This window comes from Schistocerca gregaria, chromosome 2, assembly GCF_023897955.1.
Source record: "Schistocerca gregaria isolate iqSchGreg1 chromosome 2, iqSchGreg1.2, whole genome shotgun sequence".
In the NCBI taxonomy this organism is placed as follows: Eukaryota; Metazoa; Arthropoda; class Insecta; order Orthoptera; family Acrididae; genus Schistocerca; species Schistocerca gregaria.
This window is the reverse complement of record NC_064921.1, coordinates 923,096,042-923,111,223: the sequence shown is the minus strand read 5'-3', so window position 1 is coordinate 923,111,223 and position 15,182 is coordinate 923,096,042. Positions and strand designations below refer to the sequence as shown.

Sequence of the window (15,182 nt, the reverse complement as noted above, 5' to 3'; positions counted from 1 at the left end):
TATTACAATAAAACACAAAACTCATTTGGGGTATTCTAAATACCCCACTTGGTAAAATAGAGGTGTGAAAAAGCTTGGTAACGGGAGGGTTAAACTACTACAATCGGGTGTATTTTAGTTAAAAATTTGGTTCTCACTTAATAATTCAAAAACTATAAGAGGTAGCTTAACGTTGCCTCTCAGTTATTAGTTTTAGGGTGAACTGGAGCATAAAACAAATTTTTATGTATCCAAGTCCAATATTTAGCGCCTTCCATTTTTTCTAAATACGTGGATTCAGGTCGTAAGTTTCGTTCTTTAGCTTTGAAACTTGCACCAATTATTTATGAGCTCCAAAGGCATCTTCTACCAAAATTCTGGCTTTCTACCTTTATTATTTAGCGCCACTTTTTTTTCTTAAAGGTAATTTTTACGAAAATTATTAAGACCTGATAAATTAAACGTTATTACAATAAAATATATCTTGCGTTTAGTCTTCAGGAAGCTTTGTCACATTCCCTTGAGTGATATCTATCTTAGATGTTGCGAACGCCAGAAACATCACGCGAAAACAGGTGTACCACAGTGCCTTTTCTGCTTACGAATCTTACTCGGGAATGAGGCGTCATTAACATTGCTGAAGATTTCGTGCGCTGGCAGTAATTTCTCAGCAAATCATGCATAGCGGATATCTTTTAGGAAAACTAGTGTTTGAAATTGATTATGAATCACGACACTCTACAGGAATTTCGCCGAGAACAATTTCAAATATTATTTTCCTTCAATTCATTCGTCTGACATACAGTTAGTATACGAATGAGAACAACGCTATATCATTATACACTGACAACATTTTTGTAGTAATTTTCTAAAGACATGGGTATACAAACAAAACAAAAATAACAGTAAAAATCGGATATCGACGACCTGCCACAAAATCAAAAACCCGCGTGCCTAAAACGGATCATTTCAGGGTTCTAGGAAAGGATCCATCATCGATTTAAAGTAATCCTCTATGGAATGGAAAAGTGCTCACTCTGCAGCAAGAACAAAATTCAAGGTGACTATTTCTGGAGTAAGGTTATTGATAGAGTATATCGGAGCATGCGAGTTGACATACGACAGAAATTGTAGCCTGTTTTTGATAGTGTTAATGCATCTACCTAGTGTAGCCCTATTCACGAACTCTGACAGGCCATGAGCCACAAATTACCTGGATTACTGTCGGCGAGCGAGGGTTTTTCTGGAACAGCAAATCAGACGCAGAAATAATTGCAAACAGTTCATTTTTAACACCCTTCCTACGCTAGCGACATAGCTCCTGTGACAGTCATCCACTCGTATTTTGGTCTCAAGATAACTAGACTTAGAACTACTTAAACCTAACTAACCTAAGGACATCACACACATCCATGCCCGAGGCAGGATTCGAATCTGCGACTGTAGCAGCGCGATTCCCGACTGAAGAGCCTACAACTGCTCGGCTACAGTGGCCGGCTAGTTAAGGATAACATCAGGCTGAGGCCTGCAGAGCGGAATTACTCATTCTCTCGGTTTAATATACACCAGAAGACATAACGAAACGCTGTAAGAACTGCAAAAGATTCACGTTGGTGCCGATATTACATGTTGATCTTAAACGTAAGTAAATATGATGACTGCTGATAGATGAACATAAATAGACTGACTACTGCTCCATTACACTTTTCAGTATTAATAGCTCCAAATAGTGACTATCCGGAAGATACCTACGAATAACTGCCTAGAGAGAACTAATGACGAGATAAAGCTAATTTTAGGAAAAGTAGATGCTAGGCTGAAATTCTTTGGAATAATCTTAGGGAAAGGTAATTCATCTACTTACAAAACTCAAATTCAATATCTTATTTTTGAATGATTCTGTGTCGTAGGCAACAGTTATCTTTTATTTCATTTTCGTACTATTGCACACTTTCAGCGTTAGACCACTTTCAAGTACCATGTCAAAAGATTTTCTATGAAAATGTATCTATTGTAATTTGTATACGACTCACTCCCTGTTTGTCGTTTTAAATAATCAATGATCAGCTAAGATGTATTGTTAAATAAAATATGTTTTAAGAGGATGCCTGAAAATGAGCTAAGCCTGATACTCTACCATACAAAGAAATAAAACTAAAATTAACGGTTGCAGACATTATAAAGTCATCGAATGGAATCACCTGCTGGCGTAGCACAAAAATACTCGGTCGACGATTCTTGATTGTTACTCGTCATGCTGGGACTATTACCACGTTGGATTAGTAGAAGCTACAGAGAAGGACTGTGCATTTCGTCACTTGTTCCCATACAAATCGCAAGAACGTTATGGAGATACTGATGAGAACTCACTGGCAAACGACACAAGAGTGGAGTTGCACATCATGGAAACGTTTAAAATTAAGACTCGAAGACGGGTCGGACAACATATTACTTTCTTCTATTAAATTTAAAGGGGAGCGGGGAAATGATATTACCAGCACAAGTACACGTCACTACAAAATGTAAAGTGGTTTGCGTATTAAAGACGCAGTTGATATACTTTTAAACAGAGGAAGGCAATCTGTTAACGTAATTTGGTACTGTAGTGACGTTGGATAATGTATGTACTAACAATTTTCCCAAATGTAGTGAGCAACTAGATTAATGAAACATTTTGTGCATGAAAAGGCGATATAGAATCCCATTTCCTTTTCTCTACAACACGTTCTGTTATTACACACGCTTTAATCACGTGCTCCAGTGAGACAAAGTTTCAGATGCCTGAAAGGAACTTTGCAGAAGTACTAAACTGCATATTTATTGTGTGGATGGCTATTTGTGTTATTATTTAATAGGCCTATAGCAACGTGTAATTAATTTCATTCTCTGGATAGATAAATTTAATAGTATCAGAAAATTGTATTGATGGCTAGTGTGAGACTAGTTTGGTGTGATATTATCGCGTTTTTTCCCCCAGGGTACTTTTCCATTGGTGACTATATCGACGAGGAAGCGCTGAGCAAATGGTTGCGACCAATGCGCGAGGACATCTACTGGGAGCATGTGGTGATTGCGGTCCGCAAATGCTGGCCTTACCTCGAGCAGCTCAACGACATCATCGACAGACTCTTCGAGGCTGGGATTATAAGCGCATGGCAGGGACAGGTGTGATTACGCCCTGTCTAGGCTGATGATTGCTGTCTAAAATTATAGTTCATAAACGATAGTCATTTATGTCAAAATACTACTTTTAACTTAGCTTTTACTAACAAGTGCCCATCGAGGGTCTATCATTATAAAGATGTAAAGAATCCTAAGACAGTTCTTACATCAACATCTATTCTCTGCGTAAGAATGTGAAATATGTAGCACTGAGTCTTACTATAATGTACAATGGTCTGACAAAAGTCAAGAGATAGCCATACGCACATATAGAAATGGCAGTAGTAACGCGTATACAAGGTATAAAATGACAGTGCATTAGCGTAGATGTCATTAGAACTCAGGTGATTTATATGGAAAGGTTTCCGACGTGGTTATGGTCGCATGACAGGAATTAACACACTTTGAACGAGGAATGGTAGTTCGTGCCAGACGCATGGGACATTCTATTTCGGAAAACGTTACGGAATTCATTAGTCCGTGATCCACAGCGTCAAGAGCGTGCCTAGATTATCAAATTTCAGGCCTTACCTCACACCACGGACAACGCAGTGATCGACGGTCTCCACTTAGCGTAAAGTTGTCAATGCAGAAAAACAGCAGTGCATGAAGTAACAGCAGAAATGAATGTCAGGCGTACGATAAACGTATCCGTCTGGACAGTGCGGTGAAATTTGACGTTATTAGGCTATGGCAGCAGGCGACCGATACGAGTGCCCTTGATAACATCGCATCGCCTGCAGCGTCTCTGCTAGGCTCGTGACCATATTGGTTAGATCATAGGCGACTGGAAAACCGCGACATGGCCAAAAAGTCCCGATTTTAGTTGGTAAGAGCTGATGGTAGATTTACCACGTGGCACAGATCCCAGATGAAAAGATGGCACTGTTCAAAGTGGTGATGGCTCCATGATGGTGAGTACTATGTTTATGTGGAATGAACTGGAAATGTTAATGTTCTACTATTTGCAGACCATTTGCAGCCGTTCTTGGACTTCACGTTCCGAGTCAACGAAGGAATTTTTATGGTTGACAGTATATTACGTCACTGCGTCATAGTTGTTCGTGATTGGTTTGAAGAACATTCTGGACCATTCATAGGAATTATTTGACCGACAGAACTCCCAGCATGAAGCCTATCGAACTGTTATGGGACATAATCGGGAGGTCAGCTCCAGCACAAATATCTGCACCAGCAACACTTTAGCAATTATGGACGGCTATAACGGAAGCATGACTCAGTACTTCTACAAGGGACTTTCTACGACTCGTTGTGTCCATGACACGTCCACTTGATGCAATACGCCAGGCAAAAGGAGGTTCGGCGCGATATCGGGGTGTAACGTATAACTTCGGTAACCTTGATGTATACGAAGGGTAGTCGTAAGGATTTATCAGCTCGAAAAAATCAAACGACAATCATGAAACTTGATGTCACTTGCCCCACTTCCTCTATAGATTGATCCTTCTATGTCACTTATTCTGCCCAACGATGGGTAACTTGGCGCAGTCAATAATTTCGCTGTTCAGGAAACATTCTTCAAAGAAAACAGCCTAGTCGTCATTCTGGAAATGCCTCAAACGCATTACTTTCTTCATCCCAGGAGAGAGGAAGAAATCATTACTTGCCCTGCCAGGAGTACATGGAGTAAGGTTAAATTTAATACTCCAAGTGAATCTGTTTATAAGCCATAGTGTACTTTTCTCCGGCCGCTCACGAAGTAACAATGCACTTCCTTCGAATAGTGGATGGCTTCATACTCCGGAGGGAAATGCCACCATCTGCGATTCCTGTGGCGTAAAACTCGTTGTATGCTACATTTTAACTGAATGACCTTTATACTGTGACGACATGGCGGAAGCAAATCTGGGTATGGATCTGCCCTCTGTCGCAGCTGATGGCGAGACGAGTGTGGCAAAACGGATTAAATTTCGAGTAGTGTTCGGACTCCAGTCAAGGCGTGCAGGTTGAAAATATTATTGTGTTGCAGAGTGACTGGCTTATCCTTTTTATTCTAGAGCTCAATCACACACAGCTACCTGCTCTACTACTTTAATTCCTCCCAGAGCTTCCTTATCAATTCCAAGTTATAGGACTCAATTCGACATTATCTTATCTCTCTCTGTCTGTTTATCTCTCTTTCCGCGTGTGTGCGTATGTGTGTGCGTGTGCGTGGCTACTGCATTTCTCTATATGAACTGTTGCTACAGTTTTATTGTGCCAGTGGTGTTGTTAGACTCAGCCCTGGAAGTCTTGGTTTCAATGCTGTGTAGGAGCGAATAATCTTCCTGGTTCCGGTGCCTCTAAGACTACCCTAGGTCCACTTAACCTGCCATCAAATGAGTACCGATGTACCGGGTAAAACAAGGCCGGACCATTGGGCTCGCCACTCTCCCCCTGCTGGTGATTCATCGGAGGAAGGCTGCACTCTGCACTGTGAAGGCTGTAATGGCAACAGCCTGGTTACGGGCTTGCGCCAAATACGGTAGTTTTACCCATTAATAAACAAGAAATTTTATTACTTTAGCCGGTTTCAGGCACTTAGTGGCCTTCTTCAGTAGGTTATAACCATGTCGTTCAAAGTGCCTCTACAAAAGTGATATAAAGAAGTTTCCTTATACCATTTTTGTACAGGCGCTATGAACCTTTGACTACAGCAATATGCTGAATGGTTATTATTGTTGAACCGGCCGCGGTGGTCTAGCGGTTCTAGGCGTTCAGTCCGTAACCGCGCGACTGTTGTAGATTCGAATCCTGCTTCGGGCATAGATGTGTATGATGTCCTTAGGTTAGTTAGTTAGTTAGTTAGTTCTAGGGGACTGATGATCACAGATGTTAAGTCCCATAGTGTTCAGAGCCATTTGAACCACTTTTTTTCTTATTGTTGACACTCGCAGGTAATTTTACTAGTCCTTTCCACAAAAGTGTCATAAAATCTTAGTCCAGACGTAACACTGTTGTCGTGCAGGCAAACCAACAAATTATCTTCACCACCACCCACACCTTATGCCCCAAATAGCAGCAGGTGCGACTAATATGTGAAGAATGGTTTGGGGAGTTGTGGTGGAGTAAAAACACTCCCTTACAGAGCTTCCTAGGACCTTCTTCTTGAGAACCTCCTGTAACCTCGTCACAAGATTTAGTACTATGCTACTGTAACACTTTTGCCCCTTAAGGGAATAATCTGTCAGCAACTCACCGCGGAAGTATACAACACATCTCAGCATAACATTACCTTTTTCAAATCATTTCCTATGAATCACTTTGATACAGTAATCAAGATGGTGGTTTCCATTTGAGTACGCGGTTATAGAAATAGTCTGAGATGACAGGACAGCTGTGGCTTTTCTACTTCTGCGACGGTTCCACAGCTGTTTAGAGTGGGTGGAATCAAGTGGGTTGCGAATTTGTCGCAGTGACAACGTCGTGAAAAAATGTTGAAAATTGGTTCATGACACCTGTTCTTTTTACTACTATCACCTCTAATGTGATACGCCGAAACGGGCTGCCTCTTCGTTCTTCGTCAGCTACGCTAGTTTGATGACATCTTTCTGTATTCAGACATAACTGTCGTAAGTAGTATGACTATAAGGTAAGCGTTTCTTTGACACTACAATAGTGAAGCTATAGTCACAAGAGATAAAATTTTTCTTTAAAAAAAGGGATTACATTACCAGTTTCAGCGAACTACTTCGTCCTTTTCTGATGTAAAACATGAGTTGGAGAATATATAATGGGAATTATGACCATACATATGACAATTACAGATATAGTGGACCAAGCAACCGAGGCAATGGTAGCACAACTAAGTCACTACATGCTATGCCCAACCGCTCATTCCTTGTCCTAACATAAAATAGGTAAAAGCTACAGCATAGTAATGACTGACAAGGATTCTTCCAATGCGTTTTGTCGTAACACCTCGGTCATATAGGTCATATAAATTCGCAAGTTGGAAAATTAAGTTTTTCCTTTATTGTTATTTTAATACCTTACAAATGGTAGGTCAGCAGCGGCATATCTTCACCGCTGTTTGGCCACAGAATAACAGACAGAAAACATGGAGACAGAAAAACCGACATACATGAATGATAAAAACCAGAGACATACATGAATGATAAAAACCGGAGGCATACATAAGAAATGAAATGAGGGCGTTCGCGGAAGGCACTGAGTGTACAAGTAAGTTCAACAGTGCACACAAACGTAGACAAACAGTTTCACACGCGAACAGAGGAACTCACTGAAGAAGAACACTGTCGCACGTAGGTGAAAAGAACACTGTAGCACATTTTTGATGATCTTCGGTGCACTGAACACATGAGATGAGGGGGAGGGGGCTGCCAATGGGTGCAGGGGACAGTCATGGGGGAAAGAGGGGGGAAGTATCCAATGGGAGACAGGAAGGGAAAGGGAATGGGAGAGGATGGAGGAGAGGGTAGGGTTATGTGAGGAAGCCCACGGAGGGGAGAGGGAGTGGGAAACTGGGAGCGAGGAGGTGGGAGGGAGAAAGAAGGGGGAAGAGGGATAGTGGGAGCCCTGGAGGAAAAGGGGAAGGAAAAATGGGGAGGATTAGTTATGATAGAAGGGGTATATGGAAGGAACGAGGACATCATCAGGAAGGGGGAGTTGGCAAGGGTGTGGAAAAGCGTGCAGATGGAGAACAGTTGGGATGCAAGAGAACAAGTGCGGCAGTGGGTTGGGGTGGAAGAGGATGGGAGAGACAAGTGGGTGGGAAGGATGAAGCTTGTGTTAGGTGTAAAGGATTCATATCCGTTTGAGGAAAATGTGGAGGAGTGGGAAAGGAATCAGGTCGTAAAGGATCTGTGTGGGGGATGGGAGACAGATGTGATAGGTGAGGCAGAGTGCACAGCATTCACGGATTTGAAGGGACCTATAGTAGGTGGGAGGGGTGGATATACAGGTGGGGTGGGCATAACAAAGGATGGGGCGTACAAAGCATTGATATAAAGTGTGGAGGATTGTGGAGTGGTCCAGACCCGTGTATGGCCAGAGAGGAGTTTGAGGAGATGGAGACAGGTTCGTGCCTTGGCTTGGAATGTTCAGAGATGGGGGGTCCAGGAAAGGTAGCAGTCGAAGGTGACACCAAGTTACTTGAGTGTGGGGGTGAGGTTAGTGGGCGGCCTTAAATTATAAGATAGATATCCAGGAGATAATAGGAAGGGGTGGTTTTGCCTATGATGATAGCCAAGGTTTTGGAATGACTGACTTTGAGCAGGCACTGGTAGCACCAAGTGGTGAACTGGTCAAGATGGGATTGGAGAGGGCCCTGGGAGCGTTGAAGGGTGGGGGTGAGGGCATGGAATGTGGTGTCATCAGCATTTGGGACAAGAAGAATGGGACTTTGGGGCGATGGCATGTCTGCCGTATAGAGAAGGTATAGAATAGGGGAGAGGACGGAACCTTGGGGCGCACCAGCAGAGGGGTAGAAGGTGTACGAATTGGTGTTGTGGATGGTAACATAGGATGGGTGATAAGAGAGGAAGGAAGCGATCAGGGCGAAGGTTTGGAGCTTGAAGAGGAGACAGGAATGCCATGCATAGTCCTTAGCATGTTTGAGGTAGTGAGAGAGGAAGATGGCGGAGCGATGGGAATTGAGTTGTTCAGAGACGAGTTGATGGAGAACGTTATTGGCAGAAAAAGAGGGCTAGAGGCCACATTGGGTGGGGGAAGGAGGTGGTGCAGGTGGAGGTGCTGGTGGATTTGTAAGTTAAGAATGGATGGTAAGAGGAGATATCATAGGGTAGTTTGGTGGGCTTGGGGAACATCAGGATCTGGGAGGTTTTGCACAGGTCAGGGTATTAGCTGGTGGATAGGACCACATTGTATAGTGTGGCCAGGAGGGTGAGGAAGGAAATGGGAGCTTCACATAGATGGCAGTAGGTGACACGGTCATGACCAGGAGCAGTGTTGTGTTTTGTGTGAACTGCAGTTATGATGTTTTGAGTTGTTATGGGGTTGTTGAGATCTGTGTGTGGAATGTTGTCCAATTACTGGAAGCTAGGTTTGAGTGGAGAGGCAGAGGTGTCAATCCAGTCTTGGACATCAGGAAAGAGGGAGTAATAGAATAGAGGATCTTCATGGATTGTTAGTATACTGGAAAGGTAGAAAGCCAAATAATTGGCCTTGGTAAGGTTGTCAGTAAACGGTGGGTCATTATGGAGGAGGGGTTACTGCAGAGAGGGTTTAGGTCCAGTAAGGCAGTTGAAGGCTGACCAGTAATTAAACGAGTTTATTGGTAGGGTAGCATTTAGGCGGGTGCTGGTCTGGCGCCAGTCCCAGCGATTTTTGGCTGTGAGCAGATTCTGAATATGTCTCTGGAGTGGTCAGTGGCATTGGAGTGTGTCCCAGTCTCGTGTGTGGAGGAAAGCACGGTAGAGATGATGGGATTCTCGCAGGAGGAGGACAGCCTATGGGGGTAAGGTGGCACAATGTCGATTAATGGCAGTAGCGGGAAAATGAGCCTCAATGGTCTCAGACAAGGTCTGCTGGAGAAAGGAGGCAGCATGGGTGATGTCATTAGGCTGGTGGTAGGTGAGGGGATGTCTTTCAACCTTGGTATTGAGGGTGGCCTGGAAGGTATTCCAGTCAGTGCAGGAGAAGTTATGGACATATTTCAGGGAGGGTCGTTGCGGGGAGTGACATGTGGGTTACATCCATCTAACATGGTAAAGAGTACAGGGAGATGGACACTACCGATGGGGTCTAGGAATTCCACCATTATGCATCCAAGGAGGTTGGGGGAGGCCAGGACTACATTCGGAATGGTATTTGATTCAGGACGGGTGTGTCGTGGAAGTGGGAGGTGATCACCAAGCAGCAAGATGAGGATCCGATGCCACTGCCTGAGTTGGGCAGCAGAACAAACATGCTTGTTGAGGTTGGTGGCAATCACATAAAAGGAAAAGGTATAGTCAACATGGGAGAGGCAGTCAAATGGGATGAGTTCTGCAGGACTGATATAGATGGTGGCATAGGTAACGGTAAGACCAGGGAAGAAGAGGCTAAGGATGAGTTGTTCAGTGGGGTTGGGAAGGAGAGGTTGGAGCTGAACAGGGATTTGGCGATGGTGGCGAATGGGGACACAGCCACATGCTATCGGGTGGTGATTGTCGGAGCAATGTAGGAGGTAGGGTGATGTGCTGACAATACATTTGGGTTGGAGAAAACTTTCATTAAGGAGACGAGGGTGTGCATGAGGAGATTCTGGTTGGTAGGGAGGGAGCAGATATTGTTCAACAAGATTTGATGGTGTTGTGCCATGGTGGGGTTTAAACTACGGTGCTGAGACGGGAGAAGGTAAAGTGAGCCTCGTTATGGGAGTAGGTGGCGAAGGTATTGAGGTGGAAAATGGAACGGGCAGCCAGGGAGATCTGTTGGTGTGTATGGGGTTGTTGAAAGGGATGGACAATCTGGAGGATAGTGGTCACAAAGTGGATTATATCCTTGACTGTAGGGGGAGGGGACGAATGGAGTTTCAGGGAGGGGTTGGGTCATCAAGGGGACTGACAGGTATGGTGAGTTTGGGAGTAGAGAGGGGGGGGGGCTTCAGGCTTAGCACTTCTGGGAGCAGGTAGGGTGAGAAAGGTTACAGGTGTTGCCGCATGGGGGGGGGGGGGGAGGACTCCAGGTTGAGACTGTATGAGGAAGTGCACTTGTTTGCAGTTGGGGCAAACAGTGGCCTCATGGCACTCCGATGTATGGTACACGTCGTATTGAAGGCACCTCTGGCAGCAAACAGACTAAGGAGGTGAACGGGATACCCCCAAAAAGGGGGGGGGGGCTGGCAGCAGCTTAGTGCGCCGCTCTACAGTCTACAGAATTTGTTTTAAAAAAGAATGAAGATAATAAGTAATAAAAGGAGGAGATAAAATTGGTGACCTAAATGATAAAATGGAAGAAAATTGGGGACCTTAAAACATAAAACAATGGGTTGGTTATGCTAATAAATTACGTAGGAAGCACACAGGTAAAATAAGAGACAGGCAATTAAAAAAGATGGCGACAGTCTGGTTTCTGTTCGCAAGTGATATGAAAAACTCACCCGTCGACAGCATGATTTCTGTTCACAACACTTTGGAAAGACACACAACATTGAACTCTCACTTGAACACTGCACTAAAAAGGTGACACAAATATGACACCACAGCCGAGGGCAAACGGGGGGAACCTGGACAGATGATGGGAAAGAGAAGGGTGGAAGGAGAGGGAAAAAGAAGTGGGGGGGAGGGAAGGGGAAGGAGCCAACGGATGACGAGGTTCCATAAGAGGGAGGGCTTGGTAGACACCAGAGGGAGTGGGGAAAGGCATAGGAGAGGAATGCGAAAGGAATTTTGGTGGGAGGGAGGCATAGAGAGGGTAGATAGGGCAAAAACAGGATGGAATTGCAGGAAGAGGGAGCCTGGGGAAAGAACATAGGAAATGTGGGGGAGATGATAATCGAGTTGATAGGAGGGATAAATGATGGGAGAGAGGGCATCAGGGAGGAGGAGTTGACGAAGCCACCTTGGGAAAGGAGATGAAGGGTGTAGAGATGGAGGGTAGGGGGGATACAACAGGGTGAAGGCGCGGCAGAGGGTGGTGGTTGGAGAGGAGAGGAGCAACCTGGAGATGAGGGGGATCAAGGCGGCGGGAGGTGTAGAGTATGCGGATATGTTCAAGGAATAGGAGCAGATGGGGGAAAGGAATCAGGTCGTAGAGGATCCGCAGCCAAATGCCGGGATGGTTTATTTGGAAAGGGATGGCCGACTTTCTTCTCCATTCTTCCCTAATCCAATGGGACCAATAACCTTGCCGTTCGGTTCCCTCTCCTGGATCAAGCAACCAACTGATGTCATATTTTCTGCCGTAATGCTGTAATGCCATCAGACAGGTTGCTTGCAATGTCCTGAAGCGCGCCGTAGCCAACCCTTGCTTTACGGGTTACGACAGAAACGGTGATGTAGTTTCCATTCCTTCAAAGGTTAACCATTTCAGAAAGTATGAGATTTAGAACAGTTTACCTCTAGTTTTCATTGCCATAGATAAACCATAAATGTACCATATAAAAAAAATTACTTTGTGTTGAATGGCCGGCCGGAGTGGCCGTGCGGTTCTAGGCGCTACAATCTGGAGCCGAGCGCTCCCTACGGTCGCAGGTTTGAGCCCTGCCTTGGGCATGGATGTATGTGATGTCCTTAGGTTAGTTAGGTTTAATTAGTTCTAAGTTCTAGGCGACTGATGACCTAAGAAGTTAACTCGCATAGTGCTCAGACCCATTTGAACCATTTGTGTTGAATGTGATATTTCATACATTTATGAATTGCGCATTCCCGCCCATCGTGTGAGCCCCTAAGACAGGTGCACCCATGGCCAACATAATTCTTCACATTATGTGTCGTATGTATTTGAGGTGGTAATGTTACCAGTGACACCCTGATTTTTCTATGATGTCTGTTCTTTCGGACATTTCCACAAGAACTGATATCATATACACTGACACAAATAGGGCGGGCGGACACTAATCCCTTCTGCACACATGAACACAAACGCTAGACCTCGTACGGTAATCAGCGACATGCTACAAGCACTGAGGACAATGGACATGAACACTTCATCAGTAGTGTGCGGAGAAGTTGAAAATTGGAGTCGGTCAAGGACCATGTACGGATGGCCGAAGAGGTTAAGGCAACCGTTCATGACAAGCGACAAATCAGGGTTCGACGCTCTATCCGGCACAAATTCCGAACATTCTGCTCTGACTTGTTTCAATGCTCACGGGCAGCTACTGTCATTGTTGCGTTTGCTTCAACGCTGTATATTGCTTGTTTGAACATGCAGGATCGAATACTCACGTCAAGTACGTGAGTTAAGGTTATAGTCGTGTTTGTAGCAAGACCAATATCTACATGGACGTTGTGTTGACGTCTGGTGCAGCATATATTTTCAGCACTGCGACGCTTGTTCTGGTTTCTCTTGACGTGGCAGCAGAGGGCGGTGCGCCAACAGTCGTTCACTGACTGGTATCAGTAAATGGGCAGCACCACATCATCTTTTCAGTGGTTTTGCGAAGGACAAACGTTGCCAGAAGGCATTCGTCATTGTCATACAAAGCTAGATCGGATGTGATGGTATGGGTTCCCATGACTGCATACGATAGTCATCTGCGGTTTGCGTTTGCAGTAATTTTGTCAGCAGCTGTTAAATTTCTCTTGAATTAAAAGCGTTGGGTGTGCTACCTTTGGGGTCTACATGATTAATCATTCTGCAAGATAATGGAAAACGGCATGTTGTCCGCTCTGTTACGGAATGCCTCATTAGACGGGGTGTTCAACTGTTGCCTACTCCAACACGTTCTTCAGATCTCTCTTCCACTAAAGTATGGTCAAGGATTGTTGAGAAATTTTAAAGCCACTATTCACGAGTCACTAAATTGAATAAAAACTGGTGTGAATAAACATGGAATGACTTACCCGTATCTTTCATCCAAGCTCAGTCCGATTCGATAAATAGCCACATTATAGGCACAGCTACTCCCAGTCCTGACAATTCTGTGTGCATAATTCCGCTTACCACAAATTTAATCAAATTTTCTACCAACTGTACTGTACACCCACAATAATTATATTTCCGTTATTTGCTATTCTTCTTTCTGTTGGAGTTTTAATGGCCAGCAGTGTGCATATCAGAAAGCCGACATAGAGCGCTGTGAATGTCTTTTGCAGGTATCTCGCAAGTGGCTGGTCCCACGAGTGCAGCTGGCGGCCCAGGTAGGGTTGCGCTCGTACGCGCAGGCGCCTGATGGACCAATCAAGCTGCAGCTGACCCACGTGCAAGGGGAGTTCGCTCAGCTCATCCTCGGTATCTGCCTCTCGCTGGTCATCTTCCTGCTAGAGATCGTCTGCCACTGGAAGACTAGCGGTGCCAGAGGGTTCCAGCTCAACTCCACGATTAAGGTGTCACTGACGATGCATCGTCGAGAGGGATCCCTGAAGAAATAGGCGCGTGCAACTGTATGGTTGTCAGCGACACACTGGAAATGTCACAACTTAATCTATTACACTTACTAGTGTTATTCGCAAATTCACCACGGCAGCATAGTAGTTTTGTAGCTCATGTCACCCAAGCGGTAGGACTGCAGTAGGCTCTAGGGCATCGATTAGCCAAAGCAGTTGGTAAGTGCGGTTATCCAGATTATTGCTTTGTCCGGCACCCGATAATTGATGAAAACATATAATGCCAGTGGTTATAGCAAAGCGAAACAAAGAAACATTGAAACAAATACAAAAAAGTACAGACGTCTTGCAAATAACGCGAAGAGAGGATTACACTGCCTAGTATGAAAAGTTCAAAATTTATGAAAATATATCGTACCAGTGTTCATAGCAATATAAAACAAAGACACATTGAACTAAACACAAAACAGTACAGACCTCTCACAAATAACACTATGAATGGAGCCTAGTGTTAAAAACTCCTAATTTACATTAAAGAAAAACTTAAGTTTAGAGAATAAGTCTAACTTATGAATTTCCTTGAAAGCAGTACAAAGACAATATCTTGGCAGCATCACAATTTTCTTGTTGTTCTAACCATTTCATAGCCGTCTCAATGCAGTTTAAAGCTTCGTCAGTGGACACTCGGTTTTCATCATAGTCGTTGTCGCTACGCTCTTCCGCCACTATCGATAACACTAGATATTCTTTCATCATTCGTCAATGCATAATAGCCGGTATCATCAGCATCATAAGGGAGACTTGAATACTTTCCTGATCGTATGATTCCAATTCTACAGATCCTTAAATCAACCGAGCTAGTGTAGATACAAATTGGCTCACGCTTGTGCGCTGAGGTTGTTATAAAATACATGACTTTACATTAGTTGTATACGAGATAAATATATACATATCACCGTCAATTTCATTTGGATATAATTATACATTTTATAAAAAAAATTTAGAGCAATTTCATCTTCATATGGGGCGAATAGAAATGAAATGATCGTAAGACATCATTGATTAGTAGACCCAATATGTGATTGT

The 15,182-nt window shown here is 44.1% G+C and overlaps 1 protein-coding gene across 1 annotated transcript in view; it reads left to right on the top strand.

The window, feature by feature from the left end:
- Positions 1-14,141, top strand: part of LOC126336053 (glutamate receptor ionotropic, kainate glr-3-like) — a 95,595-nt gene extending 81,454 nt beyond the window's left edge. The window contains exons 6-7 of the mRNA XM_049999533.1: positions 2,957-3,144; positions 13,866-14,141. Of these exons, the coding sequence (XP_049855490.1) occupies positions 2,957-3,144; positions 13,866-14,141 (464 nt within the window). The remainder of the gene's footprint in view (positions 1-2,956; positions 3,145-13,865) is intronic.
- The last annotated feature ends 1,041 nt before the right edge of the window (positions 14,142-15,182 follow it).